At 44.2% G+C, this 26,127-nt stretch overlaps 1 protein-coding gene across 3 annotated transcripts in view; it reads left to right on the top strand.

Annotated features, from left to right (window-relative positions):
• Positions 1-26,127, top strand: part of LOC138248832 (galactosylgalactosylxylosylprotein 3-beta-glucuronosyltransferase 1-like) — a 430,422-nt gene that overhangs the window by 368,033 nt on the left and 36,262 nt on the right. For all 3 annotated transcript variants that reach the window (XM_069202775.1, XM_069202777.1, XM_069202776.1), the window contains exon 4: positions 23,269-23,565. In XM_069202775.1, the coding sequence (XP_069058876.1) occupies positions 23,269-23,565 (297 nt within the window). The remainder of the gene's footprint in view (positions 1-23,268; positions 23,566-26,127) is intronic.

Here is a 26,127-nt window from a genome sequence, read left to right as displayed (position 1 = left end):
AGTAAGCCAATTGTATTACTCTGGGAGTCGAGACATGTTATTTAAACTTTTGTAGTAAGTATAAACTTGTTGTTTGTGGATACTGATAGCAGTAAACTTAGTACAAATTATAAACGATACTCAAAAGTGTAACTTATTTTTGTGAATGGGGCCACTAGTCTCGGTCACTATAGTCAGTCCTCTGCACCCCGGTGAGTTAACAGTAATGATGCTCAATAAGGAGGGCACAGGGTGTGCCCCACCAGACCACAGTGCCCTGTTCTAGGTCTCAATCCATGCTACAAAAAGGCCTCCAGCACACATGCATGATTGTTGTCTGTGCTAAAGTCTCTAGTGAGGCTTCAAGAATCTGCAGCGCGTGCTATGATAAACTCAAGGCAGGGGAACATGCTCTCAAGAACCATGCTGGGGACCTTTCCCTGTCCCAACAATGACAAGTGTAGAATTACTGTATTGTTATATACGCATAAAAACCACCATTGGTAAATCCTCTAATAGGAAAGGGTTTCATAACCGTGACGTCACAAAAAAAGCCCTAAAAATTACCAACAACCAAAGGGTACCACTGGAGGGGGTGTGGCCAGCAGCCGATGAAGCTGCACGTGTGAGAGTGGCGCTCCGGGGCCGAGAACGGGACCCGGGCAGAATCCTGCCTTTAAAAAGCCCAAAAAATGTAACTAAAAGTGGCCCCAATAATAGGGGACCCCCGAGCAGAAGGCTGTGAGGTGTTATTGCCCAAGAGCGGACATACGGAAGGAAAAATGCGAGAGAGCTACACCACGCGCAGGTCCCAAAATGGCGGCCGCATCGGGAAACCAACTCTGCCCAGATGAAACTGCGGAGCGCCCAAATTGGGAACCGCGGACCCTGACACCCGACTCCCCGTGCTGAACTGAGGAAGGAAAGTTAGTGTGACCCGAGACCAAAAGGAGCGGAAAAGAAGAACAGCGGAACCCAGGTGAGAGTGCAGAGCCGGGCGGACCGAGGGGCAGAGGCAAGGGAAAAACAAAGAAACAATTAGCGCTGAGACAGCGGGCTGCACCGCGAACGACTAGTTCAGGGACACCACCAACCCAAGTAAACCCGCTCCCACCCGGGTCCTATCATAGTTAAGCGCCCGCCGCTGTGGCGGGACCGTGACCTAGCAGACAACACGGGGCCCTTCAAGAGCGAGAACCGAGTGACCGCACAGCCGAGAGAGCAGGAAGCAGCCATAAGACCAAACACCTTGAAATCAGAAAAGAAAAAAAGAAAGAAAAAAACAACAAGCACAAACTAATGCTGGCGCTGTACATAATAAGGGACACAAACACCTCTTAGAGATATTTAAACCTCCACAACGAGTCACCCTAGAGAAACTACTACTTGGCCTAAAACGATTCAAGTACAGCTAGCCGAACCCCACCTCATACATTCAAACCTGTCCACCAAACTCCGCCAGTCAACCAGGGGCCAGAAAGATGCAGCGTTCGTCACCCCCCAGGCCATTGGAGATTCATACACGGAGGGAAACCCAACCAGCGGCGAGGAACGGAATGCGGAGCGCTCTCCCAGCCACAGATTAAAATCCCTGCCCAATAATCCTCCACCCGAATTAAAACTGCAACTCACCTGCCCGGACACGGCACCCAATCGCCTGGGCCCAGGACAGTCGCTGCGGCCGGGACTCTCCCCAAACACAACCCAACGATAAGAACCTCAAAATGGGGAAATCCAAAAAACGAGATGGACAAGACCAAGAAGATCCGATGTCAAACTGCAGGCCATAAGAGAATCTCGTGAAGTTCTTGAACAGAAAATAGATAATCTAACCGTGGATTTATCACTGTTACGAGACGAACATCGCAAATTAACAGAAAGAGTAGGAACTGCGGAGAAAACCCTAAACTTGGTGACGTCCACTCAAAAAACAACAACCATAGAGACGGCCGAGCTAACGGCACGAATCAAAACACTGTAGGCCAGAGCAGAGGACGCGAAAAACCGCTCCAGCAGGAGCAACTTGAGACTAATCGGAGCGCCGGAGGGGTCAGAATCTAACGTGGCTAATATGGAAACATTTTTGGAAAACTGGATCAAAGACACAATCCCTTCTGAAGGCCTCTCAACATTCTTTGCGATCGAAGGAGCCCACTGGGTCCCCGGCAGACCCCCCCCCCCCACCGGGATCCAGAACTCGCCCAATTATAGCCAAACTACTGCACTTTAAGGACAGGGACTACATCCTATCGCAAACCCGCACTAAAGGGGAAGTCACACTAAATAACCAGCGTATTATGATATTCCCCAAATTTACCAAGGAAACCCAATCCCAGAGAGCCTCATACAATGACTGTAAACGCATCCTACGCGAAAAAGGCATCAAATACGCAATGCTATTCCCAGCTAATCTGAGAGTCGAACATGAAGGCAAGACGCACTTTTTCTCCATCCCTCAGCTGGCAGGAGACTGGATGGAAACTCTTAACTTCACACCTTCAAGTACACAGAGTAGATCCTCCCGCACACTTGGCAAAAGACGGGGCAGATCCACTAATAGGGTATTGGACATAGCACCTCCTAGACACCAATCTTTACAGGAAATGCGCAAGGCAATAGACACAGCAGCAGCCCTGAGCAAGGGAACCTTACATCACTCGCAAGCCTCAGGAGACGCCTCAGACCACAATTCGAGCTGTTGGAGCTTCTCCATCTCTTCGCAAGATACCTGCACTAACCTCCCAAAAATCACCCCCAGAACAGCAGAAGAAATCATCTAATACCTCTTGAATCAAACCCAGCAAACTTAAACAACCCTTTGACCATTACTAACATACGGCCCTCACAGAGGAGAACTCGACACGCAACTAAAAGTGAATAATAAACTTTGAATAATCCACCAAGGGCAGCTGATATACCTCTACCGGGCCCAGGAATGGCCTGGAGTGTAAGCTATCGGCCCTGGCACACCTCCCACCACCCACCACCAATTGGTCTTAAGATAAGTTAAATGGTTTGGACGGGGAAAGTTTCATTATCCGGTCCTGGGGAGAGGGAGTTGGGGAACATTTTTGTTAGAGTTGGGGCGGGAACAACTCATGCAAACACAACAACAATAGTTGGAGGAGCTCAAACCAAACATAGGTCACTAAACCAGACCTCACACACCGTAGAGCACACACCTAACCCTGTCAATGTAGGACAGACCAACCAAGAGAATGACAACACAGTATAAAATAATAACCTGGAATGTAAGAGGCCTAAACAACATGTCCAAACGATATAAAGTCCACAACTACCTCAAGCGTAGGGGAATCCATGTAGCCCTATTACAAGAAACCCATCTCACAGAGCAGGAAGTCAAAGCCCTTAGCAAAAGATGGAGGGGTCAAATAATAGCTACTAACTATTCCGCCTACGCTGGAGGAGCACTGATATGGATCCACCCTGGGGTCCCCCTCCAAACACTTCACAAGATCATTAACAAAGAGGGAAGATATGTGGGGATAAATGGAAGACTAGGAGGAAGAGAAATAACGATAGGAAGTATATATGCACCAAATCACTATCAAAGTAATTTCCTGGACAAACTGTCACTAGAAATAGGCCCTCTGTTGGCAGGCATAAATATAATAGGGGGAGACTTCAACTGCATAGCAAGTAACACTTTAGACAGATCGCACCCACCAATATCACAAGCCCAATCACTGAAAACTGCAAAGCAATTTGTAGAATGGCAACAACACTGGCAACTAATAGATAGCTGGAGAACAACTAACCCACAGTCAAGGGATTATTCATATTACTCACCAGTACACGACCTACACGTTAGACTCGACACCATTCTGGTGTCTCCCGAAATACAGAGCAACATGACTGCTGCTGAATACCTTAGTCGAACGATATCAGATCACAACCCCCTGCTATCTACTCTATCCTGGGGCAGAGAAAAGTCCACAATCCCAACATGGCGCCTTAGAGTAGAAATGCTCGAAGATGAAGCATTCAAAGACACACTACACACAGCCATAGGAGAATTTTTTTAATATAATGGAGGTATCGCATCCACTAGATCTATTGAATGGGAGACTTTTAAAATAGTGATCCGGGGTAAGTGCATTGCCGAAAACATAGGTGTCCGAAAATCAATAGAAGCAGAACTTTCACAATTGGAAGAATCTCTTAGAGACCTAGAAAGAAGGCGCCCCACACAACCCGAATTACACCCCACATTGGTAGAAACCAGGACAAAAATATATACAGCAAGCAACAAACTCGCTAGTTTCGATTACAAACAATACTTAGCCAGACAGCATTCAGAAGGGGACAAATCTAGCGCCTTACTAGTCTGGCTCGCGCAGCCCCCCAAAAAACAAACCATCATGGTTGAAATCAAAAACTCGCAGGGCACACAAGTATATACTCAAAAAGAGATAAACGCCGTCTTCCATGATTACTATGCAAATCTATATGCACCTCCCTCTGAAACATTGACCACCACCCAGTAACACGAATTGGAAGTCCTCCATACCTCCAGCCTGGCTGCAGAAATAAAGTCATCCCTAGCACTACCTATAACAATTGCCGAAATAAAAGCAGCCATCCAAAGCATGGCAAGGGGTAAAGTCCCAGGAGCAGATGAGCTTCCATTAGAATTTTACCATCAGTACCAAGACCTGCTAGCCCCCCACCTCTGCACATTATACGCAGAAGCATGGAATAGCAATACTCTACCCCAATCGACTAATGTAGCCATTATGATCCCATTGCTGAAACCGGATAGACCCCCCACAGACGTCCGCTCTTACCGCCCCTTATCCATGCTCAATATAGACTATAAAATACTTAGCCGTATCCTAGCTGATAGGCTACTTCCCAACATGACCTCACTGATACATCAAGACCAATCAGGCTTCATACCCAAACGCAGCACATCTCAAAATATTAGACGACTAACATCAATACTTCACCCATTGCCCCCAAATCTACCAAATGCGGCAATCATTTCGGTTGACATAGAGAAAGCATTTGATAGCCTGAGATGAGACTATCTAGAACAAGCCATGCTGAAAATGGGACTAGGAGAAGGGTTTGTAAGATGGACCAAACTGTTATATGCTAACCCCACCGCAAGAGTAAAAACAGGTAATTACATACCCCCCCACTACAGGTCGGAAGGGGTACCAGACAAGGGTGCCCACTGTCCCCCCTTCTCTTTGCAATTGCAATAGAACCACTAGCCCAAATGGCAAGATACGGCTCCTACTATAAGGGCATCGCAATCAATAACTGGACTCACCACATCGCTTTGTACGCAGATGACATGCTACTCTTCCTACAAAACTTAGAGACTGAACAACCAGGGGCCATGAGTATGCTAGACAATTACGGAGCTCTTTCCGGACTCCGGATTAACTGGAGGAAGTCATCCATTTTCCCACTGCACCCTGACGCCACAGAACCCATCAACACAAGAGGTCTTCCATGGTCTCCCAGCACATTTAAATACCTAGGAGTAAAGATATACCACTCAGTAAACAATCTACTAGAAGGGAACATCCAAGGAGCACTTAGAGGGATTAGAACCAGCATGCGCTTCTGGGAAACACTACCTCTAATAGCCATGGGCAGAATCGCTCTCCTTAAAATGATAGTGCTACCTAGATTGCTATACTATTTTTCAACTATACCACTCGTAATACAGAAATCAACATTCAAAGAAATAGCGACCATGTCAACAAATTTCGTATGGGGTCAGAGCAGACATAGTATAGCAATACGAACACTTCAAAGACCCACAGCCGAGGGAGGCCTAGCAGCCCCGGACATGGAAATCTATTACTGGACAGGCCAACTACAATGGATTGCAAAACTACTATGCAACCCCCCAAACACTGCTGAACTGCACCTCCCCTTATACTGTTCTAAAGACAAAATAATAGGAATACTATTGAACCCCTGAAAATCCAAAGATAGACTTCCGACAGAATGGGAGTTGACCAGACATTGCCGGTCCCAATACCTAAAACACTCTCACATTAAAACCCCATATGCACTGGAAATCCCGCTGGCCTGCCTGACTAATATTTCAGGGAAACAAACCATCCCAGGTGTCAACAAATTGATATATCACAACATTACTAAATTGGGAGACCTATACAATGGAGGGAAAATGTTCATCTACGCTGAATTACAAAATCAATACAGCCTCCCCCCGGTTTATTTATCACCCACAATGCCATCATCAAAATCGCCCACAAAGCATGGAGAACAGGGACTCTCGAACCCCCCACCCATAACAGTTCCAAAATTATTTGCTCAATAGGAGACCAAAAAGGAGTGGTATCAGGAATATATAAAACATTACAAGCTAGCACACGCCTACCATTAGTAAAACTTAAATCCAAGTGGCAAACAGAACTAGGCACCACCTGGGATGAAACACAATGGGACCAGATCATATCATGTGTCTACCCAGTATCCAGAAATGCCGGGTTCAAATTAATAAATCTGTACATCCTCCACAGGGCTTATCTAACCCCACAAATGATCTTTAAAATCTATGGTACAAATAACGCAAAATGCCCTAGATGCGCGGAACCCATAGCAGGCTTCTTACACATGCTCTGGAACTGCCCTCAACTCAAAGCATTCTGGGAGGGGATATTTGTAAAAATATCAGCTTGTACTGAAAGATCTCTGAATAACTCTCCAACAGTGGCCCTACTAGGGGATTTCCCAAGACCGTCAGCCCTTAAAATATCCAACAAGTTTATAGACCTAGCCCTAATCCTGGCAAGACGAGAAATCACCACAAACTGGAAGTCCCCAACAGGCCCACAAATGACCAGATGGCAAAACACATTCGAGAAATGGGCGGACACAGAAGGCTCAGTTCTACTGCGCGAAGCACTTCAAGAGCAAAGACCCAGAGACGACGCCACGCAGTGGGACTCAATTCTGGAAAAACTAAAATCCCCAAACACATCTACCTCAGAAGCAAGTGTAACTACCTCGGACACCGACACAGACTCAAACATGGCACTCGAACAATAAAGCTCTGCGAAAGAAAAAAACAGCAGCTAATCCTACTGAGACTTGTCAACAGTGAGCTATATCACACAATCTGCGTTGCATGAGGGGAGGGAGGGGGGATCAGTTATTTAAGTAGAGTAATCACTGTAGAGTAATCACTATACCAACGTTATTGCTATGTTTCAAAACTTTAATAAAATCTTATTAAAAAAACAAAAAAAACAAAGGGTACCACTGATCACGGGCAGGCCAGCAATTATCATCGCAGAGTTCGCTACATATGCTTGTGTCCGTGCTGCCAAAGCCTGAAATTACCACAACGCTGTGTATTATTTCAGGTGTACATGTGCCGCGTACATGTCAACACAGATTACCTCTAAAGCTGATGCTAAATGCTTGCAAATACATTGCAGAAATACTAATGCAATAACACCAAGCCCTAGACCGCACTGATGGTAAGCAGCAATATGGGGTAAGTACCACACTTCACACATGTGGTATTATTGCCGCAGGGCAGTACACTCATGTTTACCACATCCATCTCAGTGACGGTGTCTATGTTTATATATAAGGCTTCAATGCTTCCTCTAACAATAGTTGGTATCTCAGACAGTTGTCCACAGCACTGATTTGTCTATACCTTAAAAGGACAAACTGTGATGACGTCATTTCCTACTCTTGGACTGAACTGTTTTTAATTAACCGAGGCCTTACTTCTGTTGCTAACTTTGTTTAATTTCTACGTCTGGATTTGCTACGTATGCCGACTCTGACTACATGTTTCATTCCCACTGCACGGTCATTTTTATTGGGTCTGTAACAGGGATTATCAACCCCATCAGGATTACAAGATCCACCTTATCGCCTTGTACCAGTGCCTGGGCATTTTGGCTGCGAAAAGCAGTTGAAATGTTCTGGTGGACGTCAGTGAGCAAATAGCAAATAACTGCAGAAATCAGGTGCAGTATCGTCAAACCCCCCAGTAATTCCGTTTTTTCTGAGGGTATCCACAGGGCATACCTCATACTCCCTGGTACCCCCCCCCCCCCCCCTTTAGAATTGCCAATGGCGCTGTGCCAGTAAATCAAGGAGGAACCATTTGGGTAGTAAATTAACCCAGTCCTACAATAACTGGCAAGTTACTTCGTCTGGATATAGGAATCTAAAATTGGAACTTTTGTAGAAAGATATTTATGTAAGGGTGATATGATGGCTGAGTATATGTTTTGGAAGTAATTGGTTTATTCAGGGTGTTTGCAGATGGTAACAGCCTCATGGCCATCGTGTTCAGAAGAGCAAGGAATTAGGGCGTGTTCTGAAGAAAGTTTGAAAGGGATATATGTATTTTTTAGTATTTGCTTTTATATTCATTTTTTGATACGTGATTACAATTTCGTAAACATAAAAAAAGTTTTTAAAGAGTTTGCTGTAACTTGGGTGATAATTGCCATCCGTTGTGCCACTGATTACTGAAGTGAGATTAAATGTTCTCTGTATGAATTACAGCATGGAAGTGACTTCTCCATCTGTCCCTGAGGGCTCATCTGCTGCTGTAAATCTATTGGCTAACATTCCAACAGAGGATAACCCCTTGCGTTCTATGATTCACTGTTACATGCTATATCCATGCCACTGAAAGTATGCGGATCTGCGAACTGGTCGCTTTCCGCCTAATTATGCATTTGCTTCATAATCGACCATCTGATGCATAATTTGTAGATTTAAACCACCAAATTGTTTCTAGCTCAATCGGATCAAAAGTTATTGTTTAAAATGCACTAAAACGTAGTTCCACACAAAGGCAGACCCCCTGCAGAGTGTAACTGGTAGCTTTGCCTAAACAGTAACAATAGGTGTTGAAATGAGTAATGCGCGTGACCTAGAATGGGTTGGTGTGGCTCAGTTACACTTCTACAGAATGGTGATTCGAGTTCCATCAACCCTACCAAATGCCTGGCACTTCCCTAAATTCAGGCAAGGGGAATCCCTTCCCATCTCATAACTGGGAGGGAGGATGCTCTCTGGGCAATAGGAATCTCAGATGAGATCAAGTGGGGCAGATTTGTATCTGTTGTGCTGTAAACCATCTCCCTGTTTACAGGAAACTTGCACTCACCTTTTGTTGGTGGTTTTAATTGTTGTGGCTCTTAGACATCTATGTTTATTAACAGCATCAAGATATTAGTGATGACGCAGAAACGAAGGTTTTACATTTATTAGCGCATAAACGTAGTGCCGCAATAATCAAGTGTGACTTTAACCGAACTAATAAAGATTGTACGGGGACAAATGTGCCCTCAGAGTAGTTCGCCAACATTTATAAGCGTGCTTTATATAACGTGATGTATTAGAATTGTACTAATCTGACATAACCGTAAACGTGTGCCATGATTTGCTTGTTTGAAATGTTTTAACTTAGCATAACTTTAGTGGAGGCTTCGGCCTAGTTGCCTTGTCTCACGGTTTAGATGCTTGTGTTTTTCTAATGTGCTAATAAAACGTGTATTCTTGCTTGAAGCTGTACTTTTCCAGTGAGATCGGTTCACATGCTTATCTTTAAGGTTTCGTGCCAGCCTGGCATCTTCTTCTTTGCTCCAAGGTCAATCTGCGGGTGCAGACAATGGAAGCTCTGAAAGTGAGTTAATTGGTCAAATATGTTGCAACTTACGTTCCCGACTCCAAGGATAATGTAGGGCTAGGTAGAAGCTTGTAAATTGTTGTTTTTGATTGGACAATTTGAAGCCAACCTATGAACCCTCCAATGGAAGACCCTACTGGATTTGAACTGTTGATTATTTAAACCTGGTGCACAAGAAGAAAGCGGCCATTACCCACTGCACCCATTGAGGACATTATTGCCCATTGCAGCCATTATGGCCCATCTTGCCGACCTCATCATTTTGCCATCTTCTACGATGCCAATTGATGTTCGACGCCATTTTGAATGAGACTTTGATGCTTTCTCTAATCGAGAGAAAGAGACTTTAAGTAATTCTCGCCCTAGAGACTTTAAACTTTGATTTGCCCCTTTGCATAATGTAGTAGTTTTGTCCTTTTATCTTGCCGCTGTGAGGCAATTGCCCCGTCCACCCTGCCCCCTTTGCCCCGTCCCATGCTGATCGAAACCGGTACCTGTGAGACGAAGACTTCCTTGAATGCTGATTGAATTTGGTAAATATGAAAGGAAAATGTACAATTGCATTGTGTTTCTTTTTAGGTAACCAACTGCTGATTTTTGATAAGAGCCCTAGTTAGGAGTTTTCCAAATCAATGTTGCTAAATTGTTTTTTTTGCATGAAGTCCCACATGCAGATGCTAATTTGAGGTTAGATGAGGATTCATTTGTTGCACGATGCAATTTGAGACCTTGTTATGCTGACTAATGTATGCAATTAGCCCATTACAGATTATAGTTTTAGTGGTTTGCGTTGCTATTATCGAATGCATTGTTATTCAAATGCTGCATAGATTGCATCTTTTCGCCGTTATGGACAGCTATTAATGTTCATTTACATATATCATTTGGTGTTGAGACACATTTATATCGTGCTAGCTTTGTTAATATAGGGAAATAAATTCATTAACTTTGAATGAACTGGTGTGGTTATTCATAGCCGAAAGGTCATGGTTCGCCGAAATGTTTTCTGGATTAATTGTGAAGTGTTATGTTGATCAGGGCATTGCTTATGTTCGTTATTGATTATTGATTTGATTAAATTGACTAATCTCGGGTGAAGAGAGCCCCACTTGGTCAAAAGATTCATCGACCCAAGAGCGTCCAAATACAGGTAATTTATTAGGACGGAACGCTCTATCAGTAGATGGTAGCAGAGGATGGTTTCGCCCTTTGGGACCCCACTCGAGAGGTAACGGTTTCGCCCTTTGGGACCCCACTCGAGAGGTAACGGTTTCGCCCTTTGGGACCCCACTCGAGAGGTAACGGTTTCGCCCTTTGGGACCCCGCTCGAGAGGTAACGGTTGCGCTCTTTGAGACCCCACTCGAGAGGTATATGGTGTTGAATTAGATTTTTCTTGGGTAAAACAGATTGAGAGAATGATGATGCCCTAAGTCCCCCGCGACTTTCCCGGGATCTCGGAGCTTGCGAATGGAGAGAATGGAGGTGTGAAATCGGCGTTGGCGGTACTAGTGACGGTATGAGTGAAGTCAGGGTTTTGCGCTTGCACAGCTCATTGCCGCAGATTGTTTGAAAAGGTTGCGAGGATTTTAGAGAATAGCGGAGGTGCGACTCCGAGTGTGAGAGTAGGGAAGTCGTCGAACTTCATGTGCATGTGGCGCTTTGTGCAGAAAAAGGTCCACGTGGTTGTTGTTGTTGAGACGGGCCCTGCGAGGTCAAGAGACTCCGGAGTATGTTGAAAAGTGTATGAGACACTTGTTTTATGTTGTGGTCTGGTCGGTTTAATAGGTTGACCGGGCGTGGTCAACGAGTCGGTACGTGTGTTAAGGGAGTGAAAGAAAACTTCGACTTCGGGCTTTGACAAATTCTAAGTGCACTAGAATAGATCATTGACAAGTTGAGAGCAGAGTCTGCGGGTCAGGATTTGCTTGCGAAAGTGGGGACCGAGAAAGATGGAATAACTGCCGAGGCTAGTGAAAAATCCCTAAGGTCCTGAAGCGATTGTGTTACCCTTCCTGTAGTAAACCGACAGATCTGTTTTATTATTATTTGGTTGCTCGCGATACATGCCAGAAGTTGTTACGAGAGGAGCGGAGTGAAGGAGGACAAGCCACGAGGCTTTGTCAGCCGCAGTGTGTGTGAGTGTGACGTCACTAGGAGCCGCGCTGGGATAGGTTGGTTGCAAAGAAGGGCCGCGCACGGATTGGACGCAGTCCGTGGGGCTCGATTGGAAGGGGAAAGGCAAGCAAAGAGTATTCCGGGAATTAAAGTCACTTATTGATTACAAACTTTGTGAAATAAAAGACGAGAAAATGAAATTTTTTAAAGCATTAAAGAGTGCGATGAAGGGGGAGTCTTACATTAAAGCAAGCGTAGGAGAGAAGACGCCACCCGAAGGTACACCAGCTTACATTGTAATGGAGGAAAGGGGGGTAGCTCCGTGCCTTTGGCTAAAGCAATGGCACAAGCTGACAGAGAGACATGGGAGCGTAGCGTTCCCGATCCATGGGACATTCAATATAAGGATCCTAGAGAATTTGAGATTCGCGATGTACGACATGAAGGTACCTCCAAGGCCAGCACAGTTTGAGGCTCTAGCGATTTGGGAACTAATGGCTAGACAGCAACAGCAAAAGAAGTTCGAGACCAGGATAAGAAAGGTAGAAAAGACACTAGCGGACGCTAGGTGGGATAATGCACAGAAGGTGTGGAGGTCAGATATATTGCAGGGGATAAAATTGTTTCCCGCAATTGCTAAGGAAGAAGAGGCGACAGGCAAGAAAGCTACCTGTAAGACAAACAGGAGGTGTTCCAAAGATAGAGAGGACGAGGAAAAGTTAAGGAGAGAAGACGAGTCAGAGGATGAGGAGTTCATCATGCAATTGCTGAACGACCGTCCACCACCTTATGCAGAGAGTGAACAAGGTCCAAGTACCAGTTCTGCCCCTCCGGCACCAGTACAGAATAATGAAACACCGAGTTCAGAAATGCCATCGGGATCTAAGGACCCGAGTTTACTGTTCACCCCGCAGATTAGGAGAATATATCCAGATGTGCCTATATTGAAAACAGCAGAAAATTATCAGCTGCAGGTCCCAAGGTACTACAGCAGTGACAACAGTACGGGAATGATTCTAGATCCAACTGTAATGGGAGTACAGAATGGTCGCAACCCAACATTGGCACAAGCTGAATCAACCCAGTTTTTGATGCCTGAAAAGCAGATGCAGGGGGGAACCGCACATGCTCAGATGACGGGGAGTCAGACGGGCATGCCGGCAATGATGACCCATAGTGTGGGAATGAACATGCCTCAGAACCTGGGGAATGGACAGAACCCAGATGCGATATCCCTACCCATTACTGTAGGTCCACCAGTACCTTTGTGCATTCAGCCTAACTCAGGTATGAGCGGTCAAGGATCAATGGTGCAGAGTGGGACGGAAAGGAGGTGCATAGAAAACACTCCAGAGACAACTCCGATAGCGGCTCTGCCGACTGGATCTGGGTCCTTGATGGAGTTTAGTCCCATATGTGCTCAGTCAACAGTGGTGAGGTCGAGTCCCCCACTGATGATACCGCTATCATCGAACACTGAAAAGTTGCCGCAACCATCAATGGCAGTCGATGTGAATGCTACACTGATGGGGTTGAATGCGCAACAGCTGACACAGTGGTTCAACAGTCTGAATTCCACACAAAGCTCAGCCAGTGGGAAGGGAGAAGACTATCTGAATAAGGTCAGGTTGAACATGGAAGCAGAAGAATTGGTGGAAGGGACTATGGGTTTGAATAGGTTAGAGTCCTACTCGGAAGAAGAGCTGAGGTATCTATGTCCTAGGATTACGAGAGAAGTGAACAAGGTACATAAAAGGTTGCAAGAAATAGCTGACAAAAACGGGGTTGAGATAGACAAGACAAAACACTTGAGCAGGAGCTATAGATTGGATTTCGGGACCACAGACTTTGAACACATGAGGTCAGCAGGCATGAAAACGCACCTTAGAGAATTGCTGCAGAGTGCACAAGTGTGGAGGTGCTTAGACAAATGGGAAAGCAGATGGGCAAAGAAAAAGGAAAAGAGGAAAGACAGTGTCCCAGAGCACAACGAGAAAAGATCACAGAGTAGTGATGCAATAACCATGTTACCAATGAGGGAGACAGCAGGGGGGAAATTAATACATGTACCGTGGCACAGAAGCGACATTCAGTCTTTTACGGATGATTTTCCCAAACTGAGAGAGAAACCGATTGAATGGTATCAACAGACTGATAGGTTTGTGAAGCTTGCAAAATGTCTTTGGGAAGACCTGAACACCCTCTTTGAGATTGTGGTTCCGGCAGATTTGTGGGAAGACTGCAAAAGGGCTGTAGGTTGGCCGACAAGTGAACCAGAGAGAGACAGGGATACGGGTGCACCATCACCTATGGTAATGAGCTTGTACTATAAGGTGATTGAGCATTTGAAGACGAAGGTTGCCGTGAAAAATGTGGATTGGCAGAAGATTGATCGAACTGCCCAAGAGGCTAAAGAGTCGATTCATGGTTACTATGAGAGGTTGTTGAAGGCGTTCAAGAACTACAGTGGCACGGAAACAATAGAGGCGAAGGACATGCTTCATTTTGTGTTTAGATTTGTGGAAGGGCTGAGACCAGAGATAAGTCAGATGATAAAGACGCATTTGATTTGTTGGCAGTCGAAACCTATTGATGAGGTGTTGAATTATGCGAAATACTGTAGCGACGAAATTGAAGTGAAACAGAAAAGGTTGAAAGAGAAAGTGATGGTGATGCAACTTAAAGCAGCTCAGACAGGTCTGCAAGGGTTGCAAGGTTTCCAACAGCAGATACCGCAGCCGCAGCCGCAGGGAAACATGGTGTTTCAGCCACAGGCGAGAGGCAGAGGCAGAGGAGGCTTTGGGAGTAATGGTCCGGATTTGAACACTGTTGCAATTCCGAATGGTGTGCAGGCAATGAAAAGGGTGATGCCGTGTCACGTGTGCGGAATCGTCGGGCATTGGAAACGCGAGTGCCCGATGGTGATGCAGGAAGGTGCAGGTGTTGGTCAGCAAAACAATGATGTCAATGCATTCCAGACAATGAGGGGACCGAAAATGAGAGGTCCAAACCCACATTTTCAGACCATAAATCAGCTGCAGGGATTACAGCCCATGCAGCCGCAGCAGATGCAGATGCCCCGTATGCAGATGACGCAAATGCAGCCAATGCAACAGCAGTTTCCCATGGTACCTAATCAGCAAATGCAAATACCTTTGGCACCAGTGAGTCAGCAGCAAGTGATGGTTCCTCCACAGGTCTCGGGTCAGGTGATGAATACAAATGGCACCGTACAACAGTTCCCATTACACAGTGAGAATGGAATAAACAATGTATGGGAGAGTGAAAGTTCAGATGAGGAGGGAAATTGTGTGCTTGCAGCATCCTTGGAAGTTGATCAAAAGGGTCCATATGTGGAGGGAAGAGTTATGGGTCATCGTGTTTCATTCTTGGTTGACACAGGAGCCACACGTTCAACTGTTAGGAGCATTGAAGTACCAAATTTGCCACTCTCAGGGAGAACAGTTCAAGTAGTGGGAGTAGCAAACAGGCACCTGACGAACCCAATCACAGATCCAGTACAAGTCAGAATTGGTAACTATCAAGGGTCACATAATTTTGTGGTATGTGACTCAAGCCCGATAGCACTGTTAGGGAGAGACCTATTGTGCAAATTGGGATGTTCGATTATGTGTTCGAACGATGGAATTAGAATTCAGACGAGCAGTGATGGGGAAGAAGAGGACAGTGTAGAAGGGGATGAGATGGAAACTGTCGATGAAGAATATCCTCTGATTAACCTTTTTCCGATGATAACTGAAGAAGATATTCCAGCTGAATTACGGGAAACAGTCGGAAAGGAAGTGTGGGATATGACAGGAAAAGAGGTGGGATTGGTGAAAGGAGTGGAACCAGTGAAAGTGACCGTAAAACCCAATGTAACCTTTCCCCAGACCCCACAATACCACATGGCACAAGACACCCTCATGAAAGTCGCCCAACTCATTGACGAGTTTGTAAAACAGGGAGTACTGAAAGAAGTGTTAAGCAGTCCATGTAATTCACCAATCATGGGACTAATAAAGCCGAGTGGAAAGGTCCGAATCGTGCAGGACTTGAGGAAAATAAATGACATCATAATTAAATGCTGCCCTGTAGTACCGAATCCAGCTGTGATAATGTTTCAAGTCCCTTGCGATGCCGAGTGGTTCTCAGTCATTGACTTGTCACAAGCATTCTTTTCGGTGCCTCTTCATGAGGACAGCCAATTTCTCTTTTGTTTCAAATTCTTCAGAGTTTACAGTTGGTGTCGAATTCCTCAAGGGTTTTCGGAGTCACCGTCAATTTTCAATCAGATTCTAAAGAAAGACTTGGAAGCGTTAGAATTGCCATTCGAGTCAACCCTAGTACAGTACATCGATGACTTACTGATTGCATCTAAGACAGAAAGTGGCTGCACAGCCGACACCATTGCTCTACTGAACCATTTGGGAAGGAATGGACACAAGGTGTCTCCTTCAAAGTTGCAGTTCTGTCAGAAGAAAGTAAAATACTTGGGTCATCAAATAGAGAAAGGGTCACGGAGAATAATGAAGGAAAGAATAACAAGTGTACTTCAAATGAGTCCACCAAAGACGAGGAGGGAGGTGAGGAAGTTTTTGGGGATGGTGAGCTACTGTCGCCAGTGGATTCCCAACTTTTCAACTCTAGCAAAGCCTTTACTGAAACTGACTCAGAAGGATGCCTTGGATGAAATTGAGCTGAAAGGAGATGAGATGGATGCTTTTATTGAATTGAAAGAATGCATGTGCAGGGCTCCAGCTTTAGGTATGCCTGATTACACAAAGCCTTTCACATTGTTTTGTCATGAACGTGATGCATGTTCTTTGTCTGTCTTGACCCAAGCCCATGGTGGCATAAACAGACCAGTAGCGTATTTTCCAGCTACTTTGGATCCGGTCGCAGCAGCACTGCCAGGGTGTTTGCGCGCCGTAGCAGCAGTTGGTATCAGCCTCACTCAGAGTGAAGGAATAGTGATGGGACACCCATTAACAGTCATGGTCCCTCACTCAGTTGAGATACTTTTGACCCGCTCCCGAACGCAACACATGACTGGAGCAAGACTCACAAGGTATGAAACAATAATTCTGGGCTCACCGAATGTGCAGCTGAAAAGGTGCACTACGTTGAATCCAGCAACCTTGCTTCCCGGTGAAAATGTTGAAATTGAGAACGCTGAAGACGTCGAGCACGACTGCCTTCAGGTGACTGAATTTTGCACAAAACCCCGACCTGATATTAGGGATACTAAGCTTGATGAAAATGACCATATTATTTTTGTTGATGGTTCATGTCTAAGAGATGGGTTGGGAATTTTGAAAGCAGGATATGCTGTATGTACTGTAACAGGTGTCTTGGAAGCATCCTGGCTTCAAGGAGTCTATTCCGCACAAGTAGCAGAGCTTGTAGCCCTTACAAGAGCATGCCAACTGTCTACATTGATGAAGGTTACCATTTACACTGACAGTCAGTACGGGTTTGGAATTGTGCACGACTTTGGGCAACTATGGTCACAGAGAGGTTTCCTGACCTCTTCAGGGTCCCCAGTGAAAAACGGGGAGAGAATAAGGGAATTGTTACACGCCATTCAGATGCCAGCCAAAATTGCAGTGGTAAAGTGTAGTGCTCATACAAAAGGACAGGACTATGTTTCCCTGGGAAATGCATATGCGGATCAAGTCGCAAGATTTTGTGCCTTGAACTGTATATTGCTCAGGGATGAATGGAATTTGATAAGTGAACCAGAACTCGAACCAGCTGAAGCATTTGCCTTGAAGGTCGTGGATACAATGGATGAACTAAAAGCATTACAGAATAGCGTCAGGGAGGATGAAAGAGTTTCCTGGATTAAGTCACAATGTACAAGGAGACCAGATGAGTTATGGGTTTCAAATGAAGGAAAATTTGTTTTACCAAATAGTCTCTTATCGCAGCTAGCGCGGTTCTATCATGGGCAGGCTCACCTAGGGAGAGATGCCATGATAAGATTGTTCAAAACTGATTGGTTTAACCCCAGATTCCGTCAAGTTGCAGAAGCAGTTTGCCATCGTTGTGTCATTTGTCAGCAGATGAACCCAGGAAAGGGAACGATTGTGAACATGAGCCACATTGGCAGGGCGAGTGGCCCGTTCAGCAGAATGCAGATGGACTTTATTGAGATGCCTGTGCATGGAGGTCTGAAGTATGTGTTGGTGATTGTGTGCATTTTTAGTCACTGGATTGAAGCATACCCCACACGTAGAAATGACAGCCTTACACTTGCAAAACTATTGTTGAGGGAGTTGATACCACGTTTCGGATTCCCGATCTCTTTAGAATCAGATAGAGGAAGTCACTTCAATAACGAGGTGATAAAGTTACTTTGCGCAGCGCTGAACATTGAGCAAAAACTGCATTGTAGCTATCGCCCTGAAGCCTCAGGACTGGTGGAACAGATGAATGGTACACTGAAATCAAGAATGGCGAAAATATGTGCATCGACAAATTTGAAATGGCCTGACGCATTGCCTTTGGTGTTAATGTCAATGAGAAACACCCCTGACAGAAAGAGTGGATTGTCCCCGCACGAAATTCTCATGGGCAGGGCCATGAGACTTCCTGCAGTTCCCGCAAACGCGCTTTTGAATATTACAGATGATATGGTGTTAGACTACTGCAAAGGTCTGGCTGACGTGGTTCGCTCTTTCTCCCACCAGGTGGAAGCAACCACCTTGTCACCGATCCAAGGTCCAGGACACACACTGAAAGCAGGTGACTGGGTCGTGATAAAGAAGCACGTGAGGAAGTCGTGTCTGGAACCCCGTTGGAAAGGCCCTTTCCAAGTGATCCTGACGACCACTACCGCTGTGAAGTGTGCGGGAGTTCCCAACTGGATTCACGCCAGTCATACAAAGAAGGTGTTGTGTCCCACAGATGAGGAAGTTGAAGCGCTGAAACTGCCAGTACCTGATAACAAAGTGCCGAGCGCTGAGACAGAGCAAAACAGAACTAGAAGCGAACAGGCAGAAATAGAAGAGAGAGAAATATTCTCTGAGGACGAAACAACCGATTCACTTGGGGAAGACCAAGGAGAAACCTCAGACAGCGACGAAGCAGCTGAAGGTAACAAAGAGCCTGAAGCAGCTGAAGGTAACAAAGAGCCTGAAGAAAGTAACGGTGACAAAGGGCTCGAAAGAGGTGAAGAAGCAGGAGAGCCTGATCAGAGGAGGGCTTTCCCAGAAGCAGACGGTACAGAAAAAGAAAAGGAAAACCTGATTGACTCCCCAGAAGGAGGGGACAAGGCAGAACAGAACGAAACTGTTCAAACTTCCTCAGAAGAGATCGCAGGTCCATCAAGTGGACACAGTGCAAAGAGAAGACCAAGTATATCACCAGTAAAACTAAGAACTAGAGAAACGTTGAACGACAGTGAAGGGCCAAGAGTGAAAGAGAAAAGAAAGGAAGTGTCTGTCGTGGTACCAACATCAAGTGAAGAAAAAGACTTGGCCAAAGAGGAAAGTACCAGTGAGGCAGAATCGAAGAGAGATGCAAAATTGAAAAGGAAAAGGATACCAAACAGGAGATATTCCGGTCCAGAATGGGCATATGTAGTCAATGACGATTGGACCGACGAATTTGTATCTCTTAGCCTCGAGAACGAAGAAGAAGAGATACCAATAGAAAAGAAAAGTTTTATGGACACTATTGATTGAAAGGGTGATAAATGACATTGCTTGCTATAATCTAACGTGATACAACCAGCTGAGACATTGCTAAACCGGATGAGACATTTGCTAACTTGATAAGACTTTGATAACCTGATTGACTCTTAAACCTGATTTGAGACAACGTTGCTAACTGATAAAAGACTGAGTTATTGCCGAATTGAGACAAATGCTGCTAACCGATAAGTGACTGGGCTCCTGAAGAAAACTGTGTGAACATTGCGCTCGTTCAGCTTTGTAACTAATTGCTAAATCGTTTCTTTATAAGTGCTTCTAGCTCTCTGATTCTATACAGATCATGACTAAGTACGCTACACAAAACAGTAGAGTGAAATATTGTAAATATGCGTGTATAGGCTTGATAACTGCATGTGTACTAATAATAATGGCAATAGTGCTTGCAACGCGTGGTAAGGGTGAGAATGAGAAAATTGATGCTTCTACTTCTGCTCCTGTTACTGTCACTGAACTAACCGCATTGAAAAGACTAGAATTAGATGAGAGACACTTGCATGATAAGAAGGAACTTTCGTATAATGTTTTCTATCGCCTACTAACAGAATATGTTGAGACTATGGATGCGAAGGATTGTTATGTGTGTACACAGATACCGACATCGGTAACGGAAGGGGTGACTTATCACCACATGCCTCTTACATATGGGATTACATGTAGTTTAGTAACTTCTAGATTTTATGGTCAAACTAACATACAGTATTTTTATTCAAATTATGATGTTACCTTTGCATATGTTCCTATAATAACGCAACTAAGCCAGATTGCTAAAGATTGGGATGCTAAAATAATGAGGGAATTTTTCGAGCCAATGCAACCTTTTGAAACAGCTCACGCTCATAGGGAAAACCTTACCTGCTCGCTCTCTGCAGTAGAAATAAGCTTTTTAGATCGCACAGATGACAGAAGGGCACAAATGAATGCGAAATTAGAAAAAGAGCTAAGTAAGAGGACTTCAGTAGATAATTATGCTTTTGCCGCAATAAAAACACAAGGAAAAATAGCTTTAGACGCTTGGCATGTAGGGAAATTTTGTATATATCATGGTGAATCTTATTATGATAACATTTTCGTGGGAGCGAGTGAATGTAAACATACGTTTATCTTTAAGGCCAAATGGACATTCATGCTGAACGGACTTGACCCTGTCATACCTGGTGTATATTACATTTGTGGGCATAGTGCCTATTATCGTCTTCCAAAGGGATGGTGGGGGAGATGTTATTTGGGTATAGTGTTCCCAAAGGTTTATCAACTGGATGACCTATCGGCGATTCCAAAGACGTCTGGATCTCATCGTATCCAGAAAAGAGAGACTGCAGCTGCTGTGGTAGGAGATATATTTGGAGCCATGATTCCTTCATTGGGAGTTGTGTTGAATTCCATCAAAATAAGAAAGTTGTCTACTATAGTGGATAACATGTTGACAAATTTTTCAGGTGCTATAATCCTGATGGATGCTGAACTTGCAGCAGAAAGAGCTATGACTCTTCAAAACAGGCTTGCCCTAGACATTCTTTTAGCAAAGGATGGCGGCGTTTGCAAAATGCTTGGTGCGCGCCACTGTTGCACGTATATACCAGACAACAGTGTGAAGATTAAAACAATGCTTGCGAATCTAACAAAAGAGAGTGCAGACTTGAAGGAATTGAAAGAACCAGGAGTTTGGGAGAAGGTTGGAAAGGGAGTTGCTTCAGTGGGAAATTGGCTTGGTGGCATTTGGAATGGAATATTACTAAAAATAATACAGGGAATACTAATAGTACTAATTTGCATCTTTGGGATTTGGGGAATAAAGAGGGGAATACTAATGATCATGGCAAGAATTAAGAGAAGGAAGGAAGAGAAAATGATGAAAAGAATGGCAGAAGAATACAAGGCAAGAACAAGGGGAACTAAAAGGCAAAGAGAACTGACAGAATTTTAATGGAATAAAATTTGTGGGAATAGTTTTGTGTGATGACAAATAGTCATCAGAGGAGGGATTGATGACGCAGAAACGAAGGTTTTACATTTATTAGCGCATAAACGTAGTGCCGCAATAATCAAGTGTGACTTTAACCGAACTAATAAAGATTGTACGGGGACAAATGTGCCCTCAGAGTAGTTCGCCAACATTTATAAGCGTGCTTTATATAACGTGATGTATTAGAATTGTACTAATCTGACATAACCGTAAACGTGTGCCATGATTTGCTTGTTTGAAATGTTTTAACTTAGCATAACTTTAGTGGAGGCTTCGGCCTAGTTGCCTTGTCTCACGGTTTAGATGCTCGTGTTTTTCTAATGTGCTAATAAAACGTGTATTCTTGCTTGAAGCTGTACTTTTCCAGTGAGATCGGTTCACATGCTTATCTTTAAGGTTTCGTGCCAGCCTGGCATCTTCTTCTTTGCTCCAAGGTCAATCTGCAGGTGCAGACAATGGAAGCTCTGAAAGTGAGTTAATTGGTAAAATATGTTGCAACTTACGTTCCCGACTCCAAGGATAATGTAGGCCTAGGTAGAAGCTTGTAAATTGTTGTTTTTGATTGGACAATTTGAAGCCAACCTATGAACCCTCCAATGGAAGACCCTACTGGATTTGAACTGTTGATTATTTAAACCTGGTGCACAAGAAGAAAGCGGCCATTACCCACTGCACCCATTGAGGACATTATTGCCCATTGCAGCCATTATGGCCCATCTTGCCGACCTCGTCATTTTGCAATCTTCTACGATGCCAATTGATGTTCGACGCCATTTTGAATGAGACTTTGATGCTTTCTCTAATCGAGAGAAAGAGACTTTAAGTAATTCTCGCCCTAGAGACTTTAAACTTTGATTTGCCCCTTTGCATAATGTAGTAGTTTTGTCCTTTTATCTTGCCGCTGTGAGGCAATTGCCCCGTCCACCCTGCCCCCTTTGCCCCGTCCCATGCTGATCGAAACCGGTACCTGTGAGACGAAGACTTCCTTGAATGCTGATTGAATTTGGTAAATATGAAAGGAAAATGTACAATTGCATTGTGTTTCTTTTTAGGTAACCAACTGCTGATTTTTTATAAGAGCCCTAGTTAGGAGTTTTCCAAATCAATGTTGCTAAATTGTTTTTTTTGCATGAAGTCCCACATGCAGATGCTAATTTGAGGTTAGATGAGGATTCATTTGTTGCACGATGCAATTTGAGACCTTGTTATGCTGACTAATGTATGCAATTAGCCCATTACAGATTATAGTTTTAGTGGTTTGCGTTGCTATTATCGAATGCATTGTTATTCAAATGCTGCATAGATTGCATCTTTTCGCCGTTATGGACAGCTATTAATGTTCATTTACATATATCATTTGGTGTTGAGACACATTTATATCGTGCTAGCTTTGTTAATATAGGGAAATAAATTCATTAACTTTGAATGAACTGGTGTGGTTATTCATGGCCGAAAGGTCATGGTTCGCCGAAATGTTTTCTGGATTAATTGTGAAGTGTTATGTTGATCAGTGCATTGCTTATGTTCGTTATTGATTATTGATTTGATTAAATTGACTAATCTCGGGTGAAGAGAGCCCCACTTGGTCAAAAGATTCATCGACCCAAGAGCGTCCAAATACAGGTAATTTATTAGGACGGAACGCTCTATCATTAGTACAGATCGCACAAAATAGTTACTACGGTCCTTCTTCAGGCCCCAAGGATTTTTAAAACTACGTTCTTCCTGAGTCAAACGACTTGTGATGTCACTTCCGCCAGCGATTTGATTTCTGTTAGCATATGCCACTGCTCATAACTTTGCTTCTCTGTTGCAGATGCGATACACAAGGAGGGTCTCAGTATGGCCTGTGGCCTTCGTTGGAGGTCTCAGGTACGAGTCTCCTAAACTCGACCCAACAGGGAAAGTTGTTGGCTGGAAAACCGTTTTCGATCCAAGCCGCCCATTTGCCATCGACATGGCGGGATTTGCTGTTAGCGTGCGGCTGATCCTGGAGCGACCACATGCAAACTTCAAGCTGGAAGGACTCAAGGGAGGCTATCAAGAGAGCAGTTTACTGAAGGACCTGGTGACCATGGAAGGGCTGGAGCCCAAGGCGTCCAACTGCACAAAGGTTAGTGCGGCGGCGCACACGATGATGATGAAAGCGACATGTAATGCTTGCAGCTACTCCAAGGAGGGTCCCGGCACTTAGCACAGGTCAAATGAGAAGGAAACATTTTGCACAAAAAGCCAGGTTTTCAGCCTTTTTTTAAATGCTGCAACATTACTCAATGTGCAGAGCTCAAGAGGGAGCTGATTCCATGCTGCTGAACCTAGGCAAGTAAGTGAGTTTCTTGTCACTCTGACCCATCAAATTCTGGGAGTCACTGAGAATCATTTGTTAACAGACCTCAGGTTTCCTGATGGGGCATAGAAGATAAACCTAGTTCTAAGACAGACCGTACTTGTCTGGTAAGGAACCTTGTGATTTGATACCAGTGCCTTGTACAAGGTTCTTTTCCTGATAGGGAGCCAGCGGAGAGCAGGCAGATGAGGAGACATCCCAGCTCTGAGTTCAGAAGAAGGCGAGCTGCCGCATTCTGGACCACTTGAAGCCTATCCAATAAATGTTCCAGCAGTCCATAAAAGAGGGCATTACCGTAGTCCAACCTAGAGGCTATCAGGGCCTAGATAACTGTTTTTCCGCAGTGAAGACAGTGTAAGAACTTTTTTAAGGAGTATACCGAAGCAAGTGCCTACCACTGACCTAATTTGAGGCTTAAAGGACAAACTGTCATCAAATTTGACCTCTAGGTTCCGGATTATGCCTCCCTACGGGTGGCATCTTGGGGCCAGAAAGTCTGCCAAATTCTGGGGTGGCATTGCCAAAAAAGAGAATTTCTGTTTTGTCAGCATTGCACTTGAGTTGGTGTACGCCGATCCAGTGGAAAACTGCAGTTAGGCATGAACACTAAACCTGTTGCTGCTTCAAGAGGTGGCGAGCCACAAATGTCTAACACAAACTGTTAATTCCACCCTGAAGAACAGTTATATTTGATGGTGCCTATGAAAATATTTAGGTGATAAAGTGCCAATTTCATCTAATGAAATAACTAATCTCTCTAGCAAATAGGAACTTTTTTCTCGCAATTGATTTAATATTAACGTATTCACCTTTGATTTCTATTAATTACATTTATTGATTTATGAAATGTATATTGTGCACACCATGAGCAAGTAAATTCTTATGTTTGCAGATTTACTATCAGTTCTAATTTTACCTACTGTGTTAGTCTTGAGAAGTAATGTTCTTAGAACCTTTCTGAAAAAAACATAAGGGTTGGGAGTGCCCTTCAGTTTATGGTTAAGTTGTTCCAGAGTTTGAGGGCTTATGGAGAGAATCACCCATCTGTTTTACCCATTTTAGATTGTGATGCAAATAAATGAACTTATCATGTCATAAAACATAAGCTTACATTTATAAGGGTACTAACGGCAGCTCAAACAAAAAACATGGTATGATAAAGCCATCAAAAAGAGATTCAGAATCAAGGTGCCAGACTCTCCCGAAACCTGAAGAAAAAACAATGCATTACATCATCTCTGAAATCTTTTTATTGGCTGAAGGTGGACCAGAGAATCAAATTCTGTGTATCTCGTCTTAAAGACCACTAGCACGCATGGCATAAGTGCCTGCAGACTCTGACCGCTCAACCACAATGCCTCTGGTCTCTGAGACTCAGGTGCCCTCAGATCAATCCACAAGCCAACTTGAAGAGAAGCAAACCCAACAAGGTTTAAATATCTTGAACTCATTGTACCCCTAAGTGAGAGCCTTACTCTGCCTGATATGCTACAAGGAGAACCTGACTATAATGTTGCCGCACGAATCCTTCCACAAGTGATTGACTGATCCCAGGATGAGCCACGCTTGTCACGAGTACCAGAACCTCCTACCAAACCATCCAGCTAACTATTCCCCTCACCATAGAGGAACAGTTGACCGTCCACTCTCAACTCTTGAAGGTGATGTTCCCACTCTGTAACAAAGTATGGTGAGCACAAGGCAGGTAAAATGAGTCATGTGGGTACTTTACAAACACTCGAAGAGGAAATTATAAGGAATATTAGAACATTGGAATGTTGGGAGCTCCATTGAAGACAATGAAGTGCTCTGGGCTTCTAATGGCCCTCGTTTTAACTCAAAAATATCAGCCACACACTAGGGACATTTTAACACAGATTGGTTCTAGATGAGCAAGAAAAGTTAAGCGCTGTGTTTCCTCTGCATAAAATCCAGACACTCCAGATCTTTACAATTTATAAAAGAGCATTGGATATGTGTTTTCCTTCTCATAGCTGACAAGGCTCTGTGCTACAAAAAATGTTCAAATAATGAGTGTTTAATCAACAGCATTTGTTAGGCTCACTCCCGTAATTACAATGCTATCTTTAAAATTCAGCCTTAGGTAACACATTTCCCTATCAGAATGTGCCAAATTAGGTCATGAGAAATGGGTGAGAATAAAAGAAAGCTCATTAAAGAAATATCTAGCAGAGTGAAAATATCTGGGGCTGCACAAACAGTTATTATACTGAACAGTTGGAAAATATGACGATTATGTGACATAAATTAAGCACTGCGGAAACGTTTGTATTTTTATAGTAATGTTACATATTATTTTCTCAGATT

This window comes from Pleurodeles waltl, chromosome 8 (assembly GCF_031143425.1).
Source record: "Pleurodeles waltl isolate 20211129_DDA chromosome 8, aPleWal1.hap1.20221129, whole genome shotgun sequence".
In the NCBI taxonomy this organism is placed as follows: domain Eukaryota; kingdom Metazoa; phylum Chordata; class Amphibia; order Caudata; family Salamandridae; genus Pleurodeles; species Pleurodeles waltl.
Note: the sequence above shows the minus strand (reverse complement) of the source record. Positions and strands in the feature narration are given on the sequence as shown.